This window comes from Podarcis melisellensis (assembly GCF_964234715.1).
Source record: "Podarcis melisellensis genome assembly, chromosome: Z".
Taxonomy (NCBI): Eukaryota; Metazoa; Chordata; class Lepidosauria; order Squamata; family Lacertidae; genus Podarcis; species Podarcis melisellensis.
In genome coordinates, this window is record NC_138547.1 from 4570573 (window position 1) to 4586437 (window position 15865).

Sequence of the window (15865 nt, forward strand, 5' to 3'; positions counted from 1 at the left end):
AAGGGGACTCTAATTTGCATAAAATGTGCATAAGTTGATGTACAGATGCAAATTAATAAGTTATTACTATCTTTTAAATAGAAATGCAATAGTGACACATCATGGAGAGTCCCTCTTTCTTTCCCTTCTTACAGTCCTTTGTCTTTACACCAGACTTTATTTAACTTAGAGGACTCAGATTTACATAAAATTTGCATATGCTGATTCATCTCACCTTGTAGGAGAAGGCTGTGACCAAGGCGACCTGTTTGCTTGCTCAGTCTGCTCTTCAAGTGTTGTCCACAATGGATGGGCAATTTCAAAGCCCTCCTGTTTTCCTTTGTTAGGGTACTTTATTTTGAAACCAGACCACCCTTCAAAGAGAGGATACTTTAGAACTAAAGGCTGCCCCTCCGTAGGGAAGGTCACATGGCCACTGTACTAGAGCAGTGATGTGAACCTGGGTCTCTCTCAGTCACCCTAACCACTGCACTAAACAGCTGTGAAAGGAAGGGATGAATAAAGACTGACTCCTACAAGTTTGTGCAACATATTGTCTTGTACACTGAGTAACACTCAATGACCTATGGCTGAAGGGTTGATGACAGGCAATACAAGTCTCTAAGGGCTGTTTCATAAGCTCAAGGTCTGGCTGGATGTGGTCACTTAGCAACAAGCCTGTGCTTGCATGAAATCCATTACAACAGTAATTGATGAGTAGATAGAATAGTACAGTGTTAATTGATACATGGTGGTCACCCACTAAGAACTCACATAACCCAGACCCTCCAAGTGTCCCTATTTTCCAGGGACGTCCCTGATTTAGAGCAGCCATCCTGGTTTCTGATTTGATCCTGGAATGTCCCACTTTTCCTAAGGACGTCCCTATTTTCATTGGAGAAATGTTGGAAGGGTTACCAGACCCCCAAGCTGTCTGAAGGCAATTCTGTATAGGGAAGGTTTTTTTGTTTAATGTTTTATTATGTTTTTATATACATATACAGTGGTACCTCGGTTTAAGAACAGTCCGGTTTAAAAATGCTTCAGTTTACAAACTCTGCAAAACCAGAAATAGTGTCCTGATTTGAGAACTTTACCTCGGTCTAAGAACAGAATCTGAACGGTGGAAGAGCACCGGCGGTGGGAGGCCTCATTAGGGAAAGCACGCCTCGGTTTAAGAACGGTTTTGATTTAAGAACGGACTTCCAGAATGTATTAAGTTCGTAAACCGAGGCACCACTGTACTATATACATTACTATTTATACCCCACACATATTACTGGGTTACCCCAGTATATATGTGTCTTTGTGTATATATAATTTCTATACCACTTTATATTTTAAAGAAAAATATCAAAGTGGTTACAGCATATTAAATCAATAAATCAATAAAAAATCTGAAAAAAGTCAAATACAGTGGTACCTCGGGTTAAGAACATAATTCGATATGGAGTTCCATTCTTAATCTGAAACTGTTCTTAACCTGAGGTACCACTTTAGCTAATGGGGCCTCCCGCTGCCGCCGTGCCACTGCCGCATGATTTCTGTTCTCATCCTGAAGCAAAGTTCTTAACCTGAGGTACTATTTCTGGGTTAGCGGAGTCTGTAACCTGAAGCGTATGTAACCTGAAGCGTCTGTAATCCAAGGTACCACTGTACTGTATATACATTCAAAGCAACATAATAGAAAACTAAAATAGAAGTTTAAAACCTTAAAGATTTCAAAATAGAACATTACAAAGGAGGTCAACTACAGAATACATATTTAACATAATAGGGCTGGTGAGACTGGGCCCAGCCCTCTAGGCCAAGTGGAAAGGGTCTTATAGGGAGCGGCCTCCATGCCCCACAGCTGGGCGATGTTCCTCCATCCTCATGAGGAGCCTCTTCAGTGGGGCTGGTGGGTCTGGGCCCAGCCCCCTAGGCCAAGTGGAAAGGGTTTTGTAGGGAGCGGCCTCCACACCTCACATCTGGGTAATGTTCTTCCAGCCTCATGAGGAGCCTCTTCAGGACACCCCTATTTTCACTGGCAAAATGGAGGGTAGGAATAACTTATGTGCTGAAAGAGCTGCAACTGGTGGCCTGCTTTCCTCTAGGCACAATTCAGGGTACTCCAGAATGAGGCCACCAGTTGCAGTCCCTTTAACGCAGGGGTTATGTGAGTTCTCATTGTTTCAAATCCTAAAAGACTTGGGCCTCAAATATCTGAAATACTCCCTCCATCCCTATAGACCCCCTTGGATGTAAAGATTGTCTTGGATGTAAAGGGCCCTCTTGGTAGCTCCACCACCTTCAAAATTGTGGGGAATAGTGGCCTGGGAGAGGGCATTCTCTGTGGTAGCCCCTTAGCTGTGAAATTCCCTCCTCACAGAAGTATGTCTGGCACTTTCAATGTGTAGCTTTCGTCATATGCCTGCCCCTGATTACACACACACTGCACCCTTTGCTTATTTATTTGGTCTTTGTCTATTTTTCTTTCCATCCAGAGGACGGGATGTTTGGCGGCAGGGAGATTTTCCATAAAACACAGACACACACTTTTATATAAGCATATATAATCTTAGGACCAACACCATTATTTTAATGGTAAATTTTCATTGATTTTAATACTGTATTTTTTACATTCTTGTAACTAGCCCATGAGACCTTATGGTAAAGAACGGGTAAGAAATCTAAATGTTAATGATAATGTAAACAAATAAATAAAATCTGAGGACGGGAGGAACTCCTGAGATGTTCCCCCTTTTAAGGATAACCAAAAGGAGTCACTGTGCTATTGCCACAGCTGCCTTGTTGGTATGCATCGTTGTCCAAACATCTGTTGGTTGGTGAGCTCACCCCCTTTCCCTCTCCTTTAATAACAAAACAGTCTCCCTTGGAGTTGTGCAAAGTTTGAGAGCATTGCAAGACCTTCCTGTTGCAGGCAACGAGTGTTTTAAGGCTCTTGACAGGTTGCTGAAGCCTTTGAAAGGGTCTTGCTGTTCAGGTCTCTTCTCTCCCCCTGCCTCACCACCAGGTCTGTCTCAAGCTTTAAGGTAGACACCCTTGCAGTGTGGTCCTCTCTTACAGAAATGGCCTTGGTGGCCTTATCCAACACTGGTGGGCAGCAGCGCCAGGATCAGAGCTTGGCTGCTGTGCTGGGTCTAAACAGCCACTTTCATTTCTTACGATATTCCTGCCCTAGCACTGCTCTGGGGCAGTGTGGGGAATTTAAGTGGTGGTTGAGAGACACAGGCATGTGGCATGGTCAGGATCTTTGGGCAAGTGTCACCATAGTGGTGGATATTGCCTGGGTCCTATCCTGATGCTGGACTTCCATGACTATTTCCTCCACCTGGGAGAACTCAGAATATTTGTTCGTTCAATTTGGACCAGGCCTTTCTCCAAGTAAAATAGGGTAGCCTATACCGGCCCCCACAATATTACCTTGCTATAGCCCTGTGAGGTTAATTAGGGCTAGAGTAAGTGGGTGTATTGTGGAATCAGTTGCCCTAAGGGAAATGCCAGCCCATATCCTGCCGCCCCTGATATAATTTGGATTATCCATTTCTAGGGAGAATCCAGTCAGGGTTCTTGTTGTTGCTGCTGTTGTTGTTGATGTTGTTTTTAAACAAAAGCCCTGTGTTTGTGATATCTTAGTAACAATATTCAGCCCTTTCTGGAATGCTCAAAGTAACTGGTTCAAATGAGTATCATGGTTTGAGGTGGGATTTCAACTCCAAGTCTTGCTGGATCCTAGGATGACATTCTAACTGTGGTTGCCCAAAGTTTGGATCTCTGGGCACATTTACAAATCGAGAAACTACTGTGGACACCTCACATATGCCATAACTAAGCATGCACCACAAACTTTTCTAGGTTGGGGGGAACCTCAGGCCCAGGGACCAAATATGGCTCTTCAGGCATCTCAGTATGGCCCTTGGACTTCACCTCAGGCCACATGGCCTCACTAGCCATACCCTCTTTCCTCAGGCCACATCAAAAGTTCAAAGGTAAAATTTATGTTTGTCCCTCCTCCCACCTTTGCCTCTGGCCTCACATGTGCTCTTGCAAGATTCCCTATCCTTGACTTGTGCTATTGGCTACAACACAATGATTATTTGAAGCCCCATCTTAGCAGGGGGAGGGGACCTCACAGATGCATTCTCTAACCATTATGCACCACCACATCTATTGTTTGTGGTCTTGTTCTGCATCTTTTGTATCAAAAGTGAGTGGGTTGTTGTTGTTTTTTGGTAATGTCAGGCAGATACTTTTCTTAGTCTCCCTCTTTTGCTCCTGGAAGGGTTTATAGCAATATAGCAGTGACTTTAGGAGCAATATGAGTGACAAAATTGTGCGTTAAAATATGCAGGAAAGAGAGAAAAAAGGTGTGGAGACTGAAAATAAGAAAGTTTCTTGAAGCTGAGTCTGTTTAGCAATTTTTGCAAAACATAAAGCAAGAGAGAGAGAGGAGCAGAACCTGTGGTATTAGCTTTTTTTATAAAATGTAATCTCCCTCCTCCCTGTCCGATTTATTACTTCCTCACGTAAGAGATGAACATCTGGCGAAATCACTTAAGCAAACATTTTTCAGTCTGCGCTGTATGCTAACGTTGAGAAAAGGAGGACTAAAATATTTAGCTGTTTCCCTCTCTCTTTTGGGGGATGGCCATATTAATATACTGTACTGGAGTTCTCACTCATGTTTCTCCACTCCCAGTGGAGCTAGGGAATGCCGACATGTTTCTAGTCTGGCAGTAGGCCCTGCGACACACATGTAACCATCTCCACCTTATTTATTTATTTAAATATGTATAGGCCGCATTTTCATTAAAAAATATGGCAAATCAGTATACAGTATACAAAATTACAGTAAGAGAAATAAAAAATGTCCGTAAAACCATTACATTGCAAAGGACTGAATAGAACAGTTCTTAGAAGACATCTAAATGGGGGCTGGAACATGATGGAATAAGGGTCACCAACATGATACTCACAAAAAGTCTCCATAGATATTCCCTCTACTCCTTTTCTGTTTGTTCTGGCTCAGCCACTTCTACACCCCCCCCAATAGAAGCCATTTTGTGTTGTTGTTGATTCAATTTGTATACCTCCCATCCTCCATAGATGTCAGGGTAATTCACAGCATAAAAATACAAGATAAAAACACAAAATACATAATGAAAGCAAGAAGAAAACAAAACAATACACACTTCTCCCACCCCTCCCCACAGCAACCATTTTGTGACTTGGTGCCCACAGTATTTTCTGAAAGTTCCAAATGTGCCCCCCAGCCCAAAAAAGTTGGTGGCCCTTGTATAAAACATGACTAATTAAAACAGTCCAATCCAACACAATTAACATACAACCATCTAAATTAATCTTTTAAAAACAGCCAAAATCAACCACTGAAAGCCCATTTTATTTTATTTTTTAAATAAGTGTTTTAGTTTCCATTTAAAAGGCAGCAACAAGGTAACTGGCTGAACCTCAACTGGGTGAGTTTTCTAGAGTTGTGGAGCCACCACAAAGAAGTGTGTGTGCGTGACTCACAGCTAGGGTAAAGTTTAGTCAATGTCAAAGCTCAGGCAGGTGTGTGTGTGTGTGTGTGTGTGTGTGTGTGTGTGTGTGTCTGTTCTCTTTAGAGCAGGCATGGCCAAACGTGGCCCTCCAGATGTTTTGGGACTACAACTCCCATCATCCCTAGCTAACAGGATAAGTGGTCAGGGATGATGGGAATTGTAGTTCCAAAACATCAGGAGGGCCACGTTTGGCCCTGCCTGCTTTAGAGTAACCAGATCCAATATTCTTTAGGGTGTGGGTAGGCAACCTTCTCTCTCTTGAGGGCTGCATTCTATCTTTTGCCAGTGGTGGGCAGGACCAAGAACAAAAGTGTGTGAATTTATAATTCATAGATAGATGGATATGGAGTTATATGCCACCACCACCCTGCTTGCAGAGGGCTTTGGAAATTTGGGCTGAGGGCTATAAGCTGTTCAAAGCTGGTTCAGTGCATTGCAGATCAAGGCTAGCGCTTTTGATTTCCAGTAAACAACTGATTCCTTCTCCTTTTTCGTTTTCTCATATGGAAGTGAGGTGAGGAAGATGGAAGTGTGTGGGTGGGTGGGGAAAGACTGCTGGCTGTTGATGTGGTTTTGTCTGTGATATGATTTATATTTGAGGGAGGGAGGCAATGGGAAGGTATACAGTGGTACCTCCGGTTACAAACTTAATTTGTTCTGGAGGTCCGTTTGCAACCCGAAACCATTCTTAACCTGAGGTACCACTTTAGCTAATGGCGCTTCCTGTCGCTGCCGCGCCGCCACCGCGCGACTTCCGCTCGCATCCTGGGGCAAAGTTTGCAACCGGGAGCATCTACTTCCGGGTTAGCGGAGCTCGTAACCCAAAGCATTCGTAAGGAGGGCTGTACGTAACACGAGGTTCCACTGTATGGGAGAAAGATTGTAACTCAGTGGCAGAGCACTTGCTTTGCATGCAGAAGGCCTCAGCATCTCCATGTGGGGCTGAGAGGGAACCCTGTCTTGGAGAGCCACTGCCAGCCAGTGCAGACATTACTGAGCTAGATGGATCAAAGGTCTTACTTCAGGAGAAGGCATCTTCCTATGTTCCTAGACAACAGTAAAACAGAAGCTAGGACATTGTTAGTAAAGTAAGCCCTCAACCTATGTGCATTGAAGTTGTACGTATTCAGCTTTATGCGCTTGGCAAGGAAGCAAGCAAATGAATGAATGAACAAATATAAATAAATAGAAAGGGAGCAAGCGTCCAGAAAAAAAGACTTTGGCTATCTCACCTGCTGATGAACCCAATGTGTTTTGACTGGACACAGTTTGGGCTTTAGGCACGATACCTGGAACGTAACCCCTGCATAAGTTGCGGGCTTACTGTGTGCAAAACAGCAGCAACAAAAGCAACAATTCAGACTGGTTATGTCGCTTGATATACAAAAAGGTCTCCGAGTGACATGCGATGTGTTTCAGAGCATCAGCATAGGTAAAAAATACTTTATAAATGAAGCCCACAAAGCAGCCCCTCCCCAATAACAGCAGCCAAAAGCTTGGATGGCACAACTTCCAGCAAGCAACAACGTAGTCCAACATATAGATAACTGGGGCAGTTGGAGCAGGATCACAGTTATATGCGCCTACTATCAGGCTCCTGCAATAATTCCAGCCACCTCATTGTGGACCAACTGATGTTTCCAAACTGTTGAAGAAAGCAAAGCATTACACATGGGCAGGAACCCTTCCATGGTATATACCAATGCAGCCTTCAGATGTTGTCAGACTCCAACTCTCATCAGTTCCAGCCAGCCAGGGATGATGAAAGTTGAAGTCAAGCATGATCTGAAGGGCCACAAGTTTCCCTTGCCTGGTGTAGTGGAACACCATGCTCACAATTACCCCTTTTTTGAGAGAGAGAAAGGTTGGCAGAGTTCTCTTCCAGGATGGTATTCTTGGGGAGAGAGTCACTTGTCCAGGAGCAGACACACCTTTCAAAAAAAAAAATCACACTGGTGGCAGCTGTCAGTCCTGTTCTCTGCAGCATTAAGCAGAGGAGTGACAATTTCCATGCTCCTTCCACTTGGCTCTGGAATATATCTGCAGTCTTCTGTGTTATGAAGTCTGTATTATTCCTGGAAGCAAAAAGGAAACTTGCAAACCGCCCCCTCCCCCGCCAACTAGTCCCTTTGTGAGCAGGAAGTATAGGGGAAAATGGTCTAATTGCCTTTCAGCTGTTTTATAAAATATACTACAAGGTTTTCCCCCATTGTAGGGATTTGTGCTCTTCTCTTTCTCGTCTGGCCCAAGGAGATGGCAAGATGTCAGCCTAACAGAAGTTGGCGGCTTCTCATTTGTGTTTGCAGATTTTTCTTTCTGGCTCTGGGAATACAGAGGACTTCATGTCATATGTAACTGTGAAGGGGGAGGGGGAGGAGGCCGGATGTCCTGGACTGTTTTGGTAGAGGCCTTAAAAATAGCCTTGGGTTTTTCACTTTCACTTCGTAAGTTTAAATCTCAACTTGTGTAAAAACGCAGCAGCTCAGGGAACAGGCAGCTGGAACACGTGACAGCAATATTGTACAACTTGCACTGGCTTCTGGGCATAATTTGTAGTAATGGTTCCAACCTTTAACGATCTAAACTTGGGGGTGGGGAAGTGGGGATCCCTCTGATGTTGCTAGACCATGACTCCCAACATTCCTGACCATTGGCCATGCAGGCTAATGGGAGTTGGAGTCCAACATCTGGAGGGAGTCTGGGGGCCACAGTCCCCCCACCCCTTTCTTAAGCAATGTAGAACTGGTGTGTGGGAGAGATCAGGCACCAATCCTTGAGTGATAATCTGAAGCACATCTCGGCTTGAAAGTAAACGTAGAATCATAACGCTGAATAAGCCCCGGGAAATGCTGAATTGGCTCCTGGAGCTCCTCTGGTCCAAGGATAGGGAACCTGTGGCCCTCCACATATTGCTGGACTATGACTCCCATTATCTTTGACCATAGGCTCTCGTGGTTGGTGGGCATTGGAGTCCAATGGCATCTGGAAGGCCACTGGTTTCCCATTCCTGATCTAGATCAACTCTGTGCTCAATAGCCATGATGGATAGGGCTGAAGGGAGAAAAAGAACATCTCTGCTGGTATAGAATCACAGAATTATAGAGTTAGAAGGGATCTGAGGGCCATCCAGTCCAACTCCCTGCAATGCAGGAATCTGCATTGGAATCAGTATCATTTTTGCTACTTCTGCTATCCAGTATTGTTTTTCAGGCTTGCCTTGATCCTGACCTTTTCATGGTCACATTTTCCTTCTTCCCCAGATGTGGACATTCTTCAGAGACTGGGCTTGGTGGGTCCGAGGCTGCCTGGCTCCTCATCACGCTCTGTTCCTCAGGGATTCATCCCCTTCAAGTCAGGGGTCATCTTCACCCAGCGAGCACGCATTGAGGTGCCCGTCAGCAGGGTTATTCCCGCCAAGCTTGGCACGGACTTGGCTTTAGTGTTGAGTTTGTGCTCCCATCGAGTCAACAGTGCTTTTTTATTCACTGTCAAGAGCAAAAAGAAAAAACTGCAGCTAGGGGTGCAGTTCATCCCCGGGAAGGTCATAGTCTACGTAGGTCACAAACGCTCTGTTTATTTTGATTATAACATCCATGACGGACAATGGCACAATTTGGCCATCAACATCCAAGGCCAGGTGGTGACCCTGTTTACTTATTGTGGGAAGCAAAGCGTGCATGCAGATTTGCACCATAAAAAGGATGAGGCTTTGGATCCAGAGGGGTCATTCCTCTTAGGGAAGCTCAACCAGCACTCAGTACAGTTTGAAGGTGCCCTTTGCCAGTTTGATATTTATCCTTCTGCCAAGGCAGCTCATAATTACTGTAAGTACCTGAAAAAGCAATGCAGGCATGCAGATACCTACCGGCCAAATCTTCCGCCTCTTGTCCCGCTACTTCCCAATGACCCAAGAGCTTCTGAAATGACTCCCTTGCAAACGGAACGTCTTCTGGGCTTGAAGAATCTGACCACTGTGATTCCTCCATCACCACTCTTCAAGTCCACCCCTCCTCAGAGGAACAGGAAGTTGATGGCAACACCCACCACCACCGTTGTGCCATTGAAGCTGCCAGCTCTGCGGCCGACTATCAAAGCCACCAAGACCATTGTGGCATCCTCTCCTGCTTTGCCCAACACTGAAGCACAGGTACCAGTCCACGTGTTCCACCAGGCCACCACGGAAGGCCATTGGCTCTCCAGAGTTGCTCTCCGGACAACCACCATTGCCCTCAGGGTGCCTCATGCCACTTCCAGTTTTGGTTCAGAGAAATCTCGTTTGCCCACCAGGAAGAATGTTTTACCTGCCTTCCCCTACTCAACCACAAGCCCCACTGCAGGGACAAAAAAGAAGGAGGTGGGCAAAGTGACCAAAAAGATGACCAGCCAAAGCCAAACCATCAGGTCTCCAGCAGCAAACACCACAAAGCCAATGATGGAGAAGATAATGAATCCTCCTGGCAATCTCCACCCCGTGACCCCGAAGCACAAGCCCAGGAGTGTAACCAAGAGCCCTGCACCAAAGAAAACGACTCTGCTGGCACTGAAGACGCCAGATCTGACCATCACTACTGTCCCAGATGCCAAACCAATTCAAGGAGCTCATTATCCTGTCCTCAGAGCAAGTGTGCAGAATATTAATTTTGCAACCCCGGCTGCCACAGATGGGTATCAGCTGTTTGACCCTATTGGGCCCACTCTCTTTCCGTTTGTTGTGGGGCTTCCTGGACTGAAAGGAGACCTTGGTCCTCCGGTAAGTCAAAGATGTTTTGCTTTTTTATGTGATTTGTCTGAGGAAGCACCACAGCTCAGAGGCAGGGCTTGTGCTTTGCATGCAAAAGGACTCCAGGTAGGACTTGGAATGGCTGCTTTCTAAAACCCTGGAGAGCTGTTGCTGGCTAGTGTAGTCAGTATGTAACTAGATGAATCATTGGGTCTGACTTGGCAGAAGGCAGCTCTCTGTATTCTCATTTAAACCAGCTCTTTATTCAGCGCCATGAGGGCTAGAACCTTAGTTTATTGCTAGGGGAAAGGCTATAGCTCAGGGGTAGTGTGTCCACCTTGCTTTTCTTCTGCACAGCCCTGCTTTGTCCATGTGCTCTGTTCTGGGCTTAGCAAAATGAACCATGCTTCTGTTTCTGTAACTGACAAGCCATTATCATTATTCTTCTAATAACGACGACAACAGCAGCAACCCTCCCTAAAATAGCTGCAGTTGTGAGGAATTTCACACATCCCAGGTTTTAGTATGGCAGAAATCAATGGCTTTTCCAAGACCTTCCCGGCTGCCTGTGATGTTCTAGTGCCAAGGTTCTGTCTAGGAGAGGCTGCAGGATCCTCTGGATGGAAGAGGGTCAATGAGACAATCCACCCCCCATAAGAGAGATTCTAGATCTGAAACAGGGATTGGGAGCTTTGTCCGAGAGGCTAAATATTACCCCCCCATCTCTTTGCCTGGTCCCTAAGACTCTCCTTGGGCACCTCCCTCATGGGCCTGCTTTGCACCCTGTGTGAGTGCCTTGCTGGAATGCCTTCTTGAATTCTGATCATGCCCCTTCCTTGTCTGGATGGAGGATAGAGGGGAGTGCATGCAGAAACTGGTATACTGTACAAAGGTAAAATTCACATTTGTTGCTCTGTCCACCTTTGACCTCTGACATGAAGGTTGCTTAGTCAGGAGTGTGGCCCCTGGGCTGAAAAGTTTTCCCTGCTCTTGATCGAAAAGCTAGTGTGACGTGGTGGTTAATAGCATGATCCACAGAGGGATTTTGTACAAGCTGGCTGTTAAGTTTAGCAGTATTGACAAGAAACTTTGCTGGACTTTTTGTGAGCAGAGCAAGGAGCATTTCTACAACTGTGGGTAGTAAGTGTCCAAGTGTCTGGGGCGGAGTAGGAGACGCTTGCAAAGAGGCAGAGGTGGAAGGGTTCTGGGAGGTCCTCTAGTCCAACCTTTGGCGTGATGTAAGGAATCCAGAGCTAGTGCATCCCCAAGAGCAGGGGTCAGCAAACTTTTTCAGCACAGGGCCGGTCCACTGTCCCTCAGACCTTGTGGGGGGGGGGCGGACTATATTTTGAAAGAAAAAGGGGGGAAAAGAACGCATTTCTTTGCCCCACAAATAACCCAGAGATGCATTTTAAATAAAAGCACACATTCTACTCACGTAATAACACGCTGATTCCCGGACCTTCCGCGGGCTGGATTTAGAAGGCGATTGGGCCAGATCTGGCCCCCTGGGCCTTAGTTTGCCTGCCCATGCCCAAGAGGCTGTGCTTATCCAGCTACAACTTGACGACCTCCAGTGAGGGGAGAGTCTGTCACCCCCTCTAGCTAAATGGTCTGGCTGTCGAACTGCTTTTTACCGTCAACATGTTTCAACCAACTTTCAGCTCAAAACCACAAGATCTAGCTGCCCTATAGAGCAGCAGATATTTGCCCATATCTATATGATCTTGTGATGGGGAAGAATGTCAGCACTGGAGCTAAGATGGTCTCATACTTTGTGAGCTGCAAGCAGCCACCTTCCCCTTTGGTTATTTTTCAGGGTTGGGGATGGTCTTTGGAGAGGCATGGAGTGTTGGCTTTACTTAATGGCTTTACTTACATGCTTGGCATGCAGAAGGAACCAGGTTCAATTTCTGGCATCTCCCGGTAGGACTAGGAATATCACCTCCCTAAAACTTTGGAGAATCATTGCCAGTCAGTGTAGTCAGTACTGCACTAGCTAGATCTTTTCTATATATAATTTACTATGACACAGCCCCTGCCCTCAGGACTACAATCTTGAAAGGCATAACACAAAAGGAAAACGCAATGGGGAGGGGAGAGGAAAACAAGCAAACGCTTCCACCACATTTTTAATTTTTGTAAAAAAAAAAAGTACTTCCACTTAGTGAAGGTCAATTCTGGCCTGCTTCAACCTGGAACTGCAGGCAAAACAATGTATATTGGGATGCTCCCTTGGGCTGTGCTAGACGACCAGGACTTGACCATTGGCCTATGAATCACAGATGGCGTTTCTGAAATGAAATGTGGTGATTTCTCTGTAAGTTGTGGAAAGTTCAGAGAGGGGGGGGGGAGCAGTATAACCCCTGCCAGCAGATCGTAAAACGAGCCCAGTGGTGAGGAAAAGGTTATAGCTGTGTTCAAGTGGCCTCCTTGACCTTTGCAGTGACTAATTTTGAGGAACCCCTCCCCCCCGTGGTACTTTGTTGGATGTGCCCAGAATAGAGATCGAGATGACATATTGAGAAATGTAACTTCTTAACATTTATGGAGCCAGACAAGCAAGTTTTTAGTGCACAGATGCTGATAATAAATAGCTGTGAGGTTGAGTAACTGCTTCAGCATTGTCTTCATTCTCTTGGGCAGGCATTTTTGTTGAGGCCACGCTCCCTGCAGCCTAAGTCTCCTTCTCCTCATTCTTTTTATGTCCTATCTCAGCTTGCCCACCTCTCTTCTGTTAAGTAAATTGCAGGCCCAGAATTTGCATTCTTGAAACTGCTGGGCTTCACTGGTGTTGTTCTATGTTTTTGAAAAGGGTGGTTGGCAAAACCAGCGGTGTGTGGCAGAGGAGATCATAGTGATTGAGATGGGCAGTGGCTTAGAAAAGGGTGGCCAAATGTGCAAAGAGGAGCATGTCTTTTGCAAACAGAAGGTCCTAGGCTCAGTCCCCAACATCTCCAGGTAGGGCTGGGAGAAAACTCTGCCTGAAACTCTGGAGAGCCACCAGCAGTCAGTGTTGACAATAAGGAGCAAGGTAGACCCAATGGTCTGACTCAGGATAATGTAGCCTCTGGACTGTCTTCATGGATAGTGCATTGCAGCAGCCCCAAAGAGAGGTTGTCAGATCAATAAAGCCAAGGTATCCCAATGCAGTAATGGGCACAGCTAGTGAACTAATCAGAAGTGGACAGAGACCCTCTTTGCCACTGAAATCACCTTTGCCTCAAGCAACAGCTTGGGACTGAGGAGTACCCTATAAGCTTTTCCATCATGGGGAACACAACTCCATCCATGACAAGCCCCCTTCCTCATTCCTGGACCTAGAAACTGCTTGTCTATAGAGCCTTCCCCTCTTACCAGAATACAGCCTGAGTTTACATTCAGCCCATTACCACGTCTGAGCAATGGTCCAGCACTTGCACCAAGTCCCTTGGTTCAGATATGATGGGAAGACAGAGTTTGCTTTCATCCGCATGTTGGTGGCACCACCCTTCAAGGCTGTGATGGATACCTCCTATTGGTTTTGTTTAGATATTAAATAAAATAGGAAATAAGATAGAACCCTGCAGGACCCCACAGTCCAAGGCCAAGCAGGAGTCCCTCCTCCTACATGCTACACTCTGTGGGTAGGATTGAAGCAGCTAAATTTATAAAAAAGAATTGGTGTGCAAGGCCAAGAATCTGCTGGATATTTTGATTGGAACCACTATCCTTTCTGCAGCTTGCTGCTCTGCTCAAAATACCCTAGCTTTCAAGGCCTCCTTCCTCTCCATCCTGGACCCTCCCTGGGCAACACCAAGCTCTCTCTGTTTCTGAGGCCTATGAGGCATTCCTTCAAGCCAAACTAACCTCTCACTTCCCTCACAGTCAGTGCACAAATCACTAGCATTCTATGACTTAAAATGAATGAATGAATGAATCTTTATTTGCATCAGCCATTTGCCATAGCAATAAAACAACAATACAATATACAAAGAATAGAAATAAAAAGTCAGTTATATAAAATACACTTTAGGGTTTTGAATCAATAGTCAAATAGTGGATCTTATTCTGATTGCCCCAGCTAAAAACCTTTCATCCTTTGCTGTCACCTGCTCATCTTGATCTGCCAAGAGAAAGGACATGGCGGCAGTGGTTGGGCAACCTGGAATGGACAATAAAAGAGGGGTGATAATCTCGTTCCTCAAGTCTTTATAAAGATTGCAAGCCAGAAGGGCATGCGCCACCGATTCGGAATTGCCATCTCCGCAGGGACATAAGCGTTTTTCGTGTGGAATCTGTTGGAATTGTCCCTTGAGTACAGCTGAGGGCAATACATTCAATCTTGCAAGAGTAAAAGCGTGTCTATATTTTAGAATTGCTGGGTTACGCAGATAGGGTGCCAGAGAGTTGTAATGGGAAGGTAGAAATAGTCATACCATGGGCAAAATTTCCTTATTTTGGCCAAGTTGTTTTGACGCTCAGTATCATTTAGGCGCTGACAAATTAGACAGTTTGCTTTACTGAAACCCAAAGTAAGTAGCTGTTGTGGTGATAAACCACAAGAGTGGAGTTTTTGATAGACAATTTTAGTCCAGGCGCTCTTGTGACAATCTTGCAGCACTAGGGATATTGCACCGGGGGGGTGGGGGGATTGAGTTTAGGCAAAGCCAGTAGTTAAGTATCCTACGCCAGATCCGTAATTCTACCAAGGGAAGATTAGCCTCTAGATGCAATGATGTGTTTGGGACACAGGGTGGTACAGAGAAAATTTGGCTTAAGAACTTTGATTGGACAGCTTCTGTAGCTCCAAGGTGAGTGCCTGTCCAAATCTGAGCCCCATATAATAATTGTGCTAGGTAGGGGTTTAGCTTGGAACACTTCCAGGACTGATGGTATATGTTTAACACTTTTTGTGCGGAAAAAGTGGGTCAGAATTTTGGTGCTTTGGGACGCTTTTTCTTTTGCACATTTCTGGTGTGCTCCCCATGACCCTGTAGACTGGAAAATAAGGCCAATGTTTGTGAGAATTCTGTAACATTGCAGCAGCTCAGCCGAGGTGTACAGGGCTACAGGAATACGCAGCAGGTGACAGGCAGCCAGTATGTATGTATGTATGTATGTATGTATGTATGTATGTATGTTGTATATATGTGCTGTATCAAGGATCTTTAGGGTGATTCCTTTAGAGTGTATGGATTATCGGTTTCCTTCCTGCTCTGTGGTACCCATACTCAAATGATTAGAAAAGTAGAATCTGTTTTGGAAAAGCACATCTCCCAGAGACAGAGTAAATCTTAGAATGATTTGTTGGAAAGAGTCCAGCGGTACCTCGAGTTACAAACGCTTCAGGTTACAAACTCCGCTAAGCTGGAAGAGTTACCTCGAGTTGAGAACTTTGCCCCAGGATGAGAACGGAAATTGTGTGCCGGTGGCGCAGGGGCAGCAAGAAGCCCCATTAGCGAAAGCACGCCTCAAGTTATGAACAGTTTTGAATTAAGAACGGACCTCCGGAATGAATTAAGTTCGTAACTAGAGGTACCACTGTAATCTTTTGCCACAAAGGGAAACAATGAAGTGTGTGTGTGTGTGTGTGTGTAAAATATATTAAAACAGTTTTTCC

At 45.4% G+C, this 15865-nt stretch overlaps 1 protein-coding gene across 1 annotated transcript in view; it reads left to right on the top strand.

Annotated features, from left to right (window-relative positions):
* The window catches only part of COL27A1 (collagen type XXVII alpha 1 chain), a 248382-nt gene that overhangs the window by 11893 nt on the left and 220624 nt on the right, over positions 1-15865 (top strand). Inside the window, exon 3 of the mRNA XM_081897734.1 lies at positions 8804-10293. Coding sequence (XP_081753860.1) covers positions 8804-10293 — 1490 coding nt within the window. The remainder of the gene's footprint in view (positions 1-8803; positions 10294-15865) is intronic.